At 48.1% G+C, this 6,000-nt stretch overlaps 1 protein-coding gene across 1 annotated transcript; it reads left to right on the top strand.

Annotated features, from left to right (window-relative positions):
* LOC145535474 (40-kDa huntingtin-associated protein-like) lies at window positions 1–1,660 on the top strand. Its single transcript, XM_081563911.1, has one exon. It carries the CDS (start codon window positions 13–15, stop codon window positions 1,114–1,116), a length of 1,104 nt encoding a protein of 367 aa, XP_081420037.1. The 5' UTR covers window positions 1–12; the 3' UTR covers window positions 1,117–1,660.
* The last annotated feature ends 4,340 nt before the right edge of the window (window positions 1,661–6,000 follow it).

Raw genomic sequence — 6,000 nt, 5'->3', positions numbered from 1 at the left:
GGGGCGGCGAAGATGGCGGCTTCCGCGGCCGGCTTGGGCGGTGGCGCGGGCACCGGACCCGAGCCCGGGGATTTCCTGGCGCGCTACCGCCAGGTGTCCAACAAGCTCAAGAAGCGGTTCCTGCGGAAGCCGAACGTGGCGGAGGCCGGCGAGCAGTTCGCTCAGCTCGGCCGCGAGCTGCGCGCCCAGGAGTGCCTGCCGTATGCGGCCTGGTGCCAGCTGGCGGTGGCGCGCTGCCAGCAGGCGCTCTTCCACGGGCCCGGCGAGGCGCTGGCGCTGACCGAGGCCGCGCGCCTCTTCCTGCGGCAGGAGCGCGACGCGCGCCAGCGCCTGGCCTGCCCCGCCGCCGCCGGGGAGCCCCTGCAGGCCGCCGCCGCCGCGCTGGGCGCCGCCGTGCGCCTGCACCTGGAGCTCGGGCAGCCGGCCGCTGCCGCCGCGCTCTGCCTCGAGCTGGCGGCCGCCCTGCGCGACCTGGGCCAGCCGGCCGCTGCCGCCGGCCACTTCCAGCGCGCCGCGCAGCTGCAGCTGCCCCAGCTGCCCCTGGCCGCCCTGCAGGCGCTCGGCCACGCCGCGTCCTGCCAGCTGCTGGCGCGGGACTACAGCAGCGCGCTGGCGCTCTTCACGCGCATGCAGCGCCTGGCTCGGGAGCTCGGCGGCCCCCCGCCGCCGCCCCCGCCGCCGCCGCCGCCCCCGCCGCCCGGGCCGCAGCCCGGGGCCCCAGCGGCCCTCTCCCCGCCGCTCCCGCCCGGCGCAGGGCCGCCGGCCGCGGCCGCCCTGGGCGCCTTCGCCGACGTGCTGGTCCGCTGCGAGGTGTCCCGCGTGTTGCTGCTGCTGCTCCTGCAGCCGCCCCCTGCCAAGCTCCTGCCGGAGCATGCGCACACCCTGGAGAAGTACTCCTGGGAGGCCTTCGACGGTCACGGACAGGACAGCAGCGGCCCGCTGCCCGAGGAGCTCTTCCTGCTGCTGCAGTCCTTGGTCATGGCCACGCACGAGAAGGACACGGAGGCCGTCAAGTCGCTGCAGGTGGAGATGTGGCCCTTGCTGAGCGCCGAGCAGAACCACCTCCTGCACCTCGTTCTGCAGGAAACCGTCTCCCCGTCCGGGCAGGGGATCTGACGAACCCCTGACAGGAGCCCAGCCATGCTGTGCCTGTTCCCGAAACTCACGCAGCGGCCTGCGCGTCTGCGGGAGCGTGAAGGACCTCGATCCCGGCTCTTCCGCCTGTGCAGTGTATCTTACTTGTCTTGCCGCCGGAGGAATGTAGTTGACTAAAGTCACCTTGTTTCCATAATAGTGGCAGAAAAAAAAAAACATAGAATCGGAGGACACAGCTCAACTCACCAGAAATTTCAGCATAAACTTGAGAATCCCTTGGGTCCCTTTCACCCAATTCCCCCTCCCCGCCCCCCAGAAGGCTCCCTTTCCCCACATCCTTGTTTCACACAGGATTTACTTGCACAGCTCTGGCTCGGAACTCTAGCTGCATGATTTTTTCATGGTGACTCTGATTGCTTAGATTATTGTGATGTCTGCCTGCGTGATCGCCCAGTTCCTCCTTTGTTCCATGCGCCTCATATGTAGTATTGCTTGGAATCGTTGTATTCAGTATTCCGCAATTGTCACCTCAGCCCTCAATCCATGATAAAGCCTTTCTGACATTCCTGACTTGTGGTTTTTTTTTTTTATTGATTTATTTATTTTAGTTGGGGACTAATTATTTTACAATATTGTAGTGGTGGTGTAGATTGATCTCCTCTGTAAAATGGGAATAGCTTATCTCCCTGTCAGAAGGCAGAAGCACTAACAGATAGTTCCCTTTTAGATCCGAGGTGGATTCGTTCACTCTAAATGGACACTGTGCCCATGAATCTACAGAGATCACTTGCGATGTCGTCGTCCTCAGCTGCAATGCGTATGTTTTCAATGCAAATGAGGTGGGCCTGGGAGTAGAGGTGAGGGCGGGGTGAGCTCCAGCACAAAGGTGTCAGATGTGCACTGAACTTTTCAGTTGCGGTTGTTCCGAGAGGTTCGGGTAATCCACACGGGCAGGTTTTACTTGTAGAACGGACCCTTCTACAAATGTTCCTTTAACTCATATATAAAATCAGCATGCTTCTTTGGTCTAGCGTGATCACGTATATGCCAGACTGTGCCCTTGGTCCCCCAAAGCAGGATGGCGTTCCATTTTTAAACATGAGATTTCTGGTCCAAATGATAACGTGCAAACTGACTTGGCTGTTTTCTCAAATTTTCTTCAGCACTGAGTGTGATGACAAGAACTCTTCAGAATATATTCTCATTCTCAGCCATTCAGTTTGGGAAAATGCATCCTTTAGGCTGAGGTTGTAGACAGCACTAATCTTTCGGGGTGAGATTTAAGCACTAGTTTGGGAATCGATCTTGCTTTTGCATATTTGGTGGGGAGGAGGAATATGTGGAGTTTTGTATGAGATAAGCGCCCCTAAACGGGTCGGATTTAGGGTATGCTTTTGGACCTCTATTTCAGCAGTGTGGAAGCAGTGGCTAAGTATAGGGGAGCCCATTGGAGACAGATGCAGGCACCCCTCCTGTGCTCTCAGGTGGCTGCCAGGCAGGGTCCTTCCAAGCCCTGAAAGCCCAGTCCAACTTACTGCCAAGGTGGTGAGGGTGCACGCTCCCTTGTGCATTTGCTTTTTCTGGGATGCTCAGCCCTGGCTGCCTCCTTTACCGTCCTTAGGATAAGAATGCTTAGGAATGAATTATGGAGTGTGACTGGTGAGAGCATTTGGGTTTGGGTGCAAGGTAAAGCCTCCTTAGAGGTTTGCTTCAAGTAGGTGGGGGAAGGGATTCCCAAAGATGCTGGTATTGGGTATACAAGCAGTGTTAGACTTCTCCAGAAAAACAAAAACAACAGAATCAATCTGTTAAAAAACTAGAAAGCATACCCAGGGACTTCCCTGGTGGTCCAGTGGCTAAGACTCCAGCTCCTAGTATAGGAGACCCAGACGTGATCCTTGGTCAGAGAATTAGGTCCCACATACCACACCTAGACTACCCCGCTTGCCTCAGTGAAGATCTAAGATCCCACATGCTGCAACTAACACTTGGTATAGCCAAGCAAATAAATATAAATATTTTTTAAAAGAATAGTCAGGAAATCACTAAAAAAGGAAAAACTATAAGGGAAAATTAGTCTGATAAGATATTAAAATATACAATCAGGACTTCCCTGGTGGCCCATTGGTTTAGAATATGCCCCACAATGCAGGGGACACGGGTAAAACCCTGATTGGGGGACTAAGATCCCACACACCTGAGGGGCAACAAGCCCGCCTGCTGCAATGAAAGATTTAGCATGCTGCATCTAAGACCCAAGACAGTAAATTAAAAAAAAAGTTGCTTCGCAAATCCAACTTTAATTATAAAAAATAAAATATACAATAAGGCATCTTTAGGTAAAACAGTGGGGTAGTGGGGTAGCAATAGACAAACACACCTGTGAAGTGAATAGCCTGTTAAAAAGTAGACCCAGATACACATAAAGTTCAGTTTAAGGTAAAGATAGCATCTCAAATCTCTAGAGAAATGATGGACATTTTAATAAATGGTTCTGGAACAACTGGAAAGCTATTTATTAAAAAATTAAGTAGATTCATATCTCACTCCATACACAAAAATAAACTCCAAATATATAGGGGTCTAAATATGAAACAATAAAACCAACCAGAGAAAACATTAGAAAATTCTTCTGTAGCCTTAGTGAAGAGAAATACTTTCTAACTACAATTTAAAACCAGATGTAATAAAATTAAAAATTGGTAAATTTGACTTCACTGAAATTTTTTAGAATAAAAAACTTCTACACAGTTAAAAAAAACACCATAAACAAAGTAAAGAGACAGCAAACTGGGAGAAAATATTTACCACATATAATGCAGAGTAATAGATAATATTTCTAAAATAGATTAATTTATATTATTTTACACATTTTTTCCATTGGGATTTTGATCCTTTGTCCCTCAATTATATATATAGACCTGCCTCTTGAGAAACCTGTACGCAGGTGAGGAAGCAACAGTTAGAACTGGACATGGAACAACAGACTCGTTCCAAATAGGAAAAGGAGTACGCCAAGGCGGTATATTGTCACCCTGCTTATTTAACTTATATGCAGAGTACATCATGAGAAATGCCGGGCTGGAGGAACCACAAGCTGGAATCAAGATTGCTGAGAGAAATATCAATAACCTCAGATATGCAGATGACACCACCCTTATGGCAGAAAGTGAAGAAAAACTAAAGAGCCTATTGATGAAAGGAAAGAGGAGAGTGAAAAAGTTGGCTTAAAGCTCAACATTCAGAAAACTAAGATCATGGCATCTGGTCCCATCACTTCATGGCAGATAGATGGGGAAACAGTGGAAACAGTGGCTGACTTTATTTTTCTGGGCTCCAAAATCACTGCAGATTGTGACTGCAGCCATGAAATTAAAAGACGCTTACTCCTTGGAAGGAGAGTTATGACCAACCTAGACAGCATATTAAAAAGCAGAGACATTACTTTGCCAACAAAGGTCCGTCTAGTCAAGGCTATGATTTTTCCAGTAGTCATGTGTGGATGTGAGAGTTGGACTATAAAGAAAGCTGAGCGCCAAAGAATTGATGCTTTTGAACTGTGGTGTTGGAGAAGACTCTTGAGAGTCCCTTGGACTGCAAGGAGATCCAACCAGTCCAACCTAAAGGAGATTAGTCCCAGGTGTTCATTGGAAGGACTGATGTTGAAGCTGAAACGCCAATACTTTGGCCACCTGATGCGAAGAGCTGACTCGTTGGAAAAGACGCTGATGCTGGGAAAGATTGAGGGCAGGAGGAGAATGGGACGACAGAGGATGAGATAGCTGGATGACATCACCGACTCGACGAACATGGGTTTGGGTGGACTTAGGGAGTTAGTGATGGACAGGGAGGCCTGGCGTGCTGCAGTTCATGGGGTCGCAAAGAGTCGGACACGACTGCGCAACTGAACTGAATATATATATATATATATATATATGCTTATTTCTATTGAAGAAACAGAAAGGGAAGCCAAATACAAAATTGGTTGACTACAAGGGGTGAAAGGGGGAAGTTTTATATTTTTAATGTTGACTTCTGTAATCATGTTAATGGTTTCAAATTAAAATATAAAGTAAAATCAACAATGATAGGAGAACAAGAATCCTAAAACTGAAAGCAAAAACTGAACAGTTGAGTTCAACTATACTTCAAATAATTAAAAATGTATTCAAGGAAAAAGAAAAAACTTAATGCCAGTATTTTTTAATGCAGTTCTTTGGCTAAATATTCTCCACCTAAAAAGAATTCAGAATATGTCAATAATATCTTGAACTATTCTTAGCAGACTTGATTTTTGTGGCTTTTTTTTTTTAACTCTGAAGAAAAAAGTCTCTACTAATGAGTCTATTTGAGATTGGGCCCAGTAGTTGCCAAGGGAAAGAAGTGAAAGTCTGTAAACAAGTCACAGCATATTTTTCAAAAGAATAATATGTTAAAATTTCCTGGTGAGATTTTAAACTTTTAAAATATGTGAAATGAATGTCTACTGCAAACAGCAAATAGCGAAACACCTCAAAATCTATAAAAAAATTATAAAAAAGCAAAAATCTGTCATATTTGAACCAAGGACACTCCCTCCCTTCCCACCTGCCTGCTACCCAGACTCAGCGCTCCACTTTCTCTTCCCTTGACTTGTAGTCAGAGGGCTTTCTTCCTGGGAGGAGCAGTATGTCATTATGTCTCATCCTGATCCCAGCTGTGTGCTGATGAGGCTGAGTCCCAGGCAAGTGTGGTTGAGAAGTGAAAATTCCCTTCTTCCACTCGGTTCCCACTTACCAGACTGAGGGTACACCTTGGGTGTGATAGTTTGAGAAGACTGCGGTCCTGATCATCTTGTTCTTTCTCTAGCTCATGAGTTGGTGGTTCCACTTCAGGCAGATGCCCCCTTCCAAATGTTCAAGTCCT

The sequence above is a fragment of the Giraffa tippelskirchi genome, chromosome X (genome assembly GCF_054371585.1).
Source record: "Giraffa tippelskirchi isolate mGirTip1 chromosome X, T2T-mGirTip1v1.2.pri, whole genome shotgun sequence".
NCBI classification, from domain to species: Eukaryota; Metazoa; Chordata; class Mammalia; order Artiodactyla; family Giraffidae; genus Giraffa; species Giraffa tippelskirchi.
Note: the sequence above shows the minus strand (reverse complement) of the source record. Positions and strands in the feature narration are given on the sequence as shown.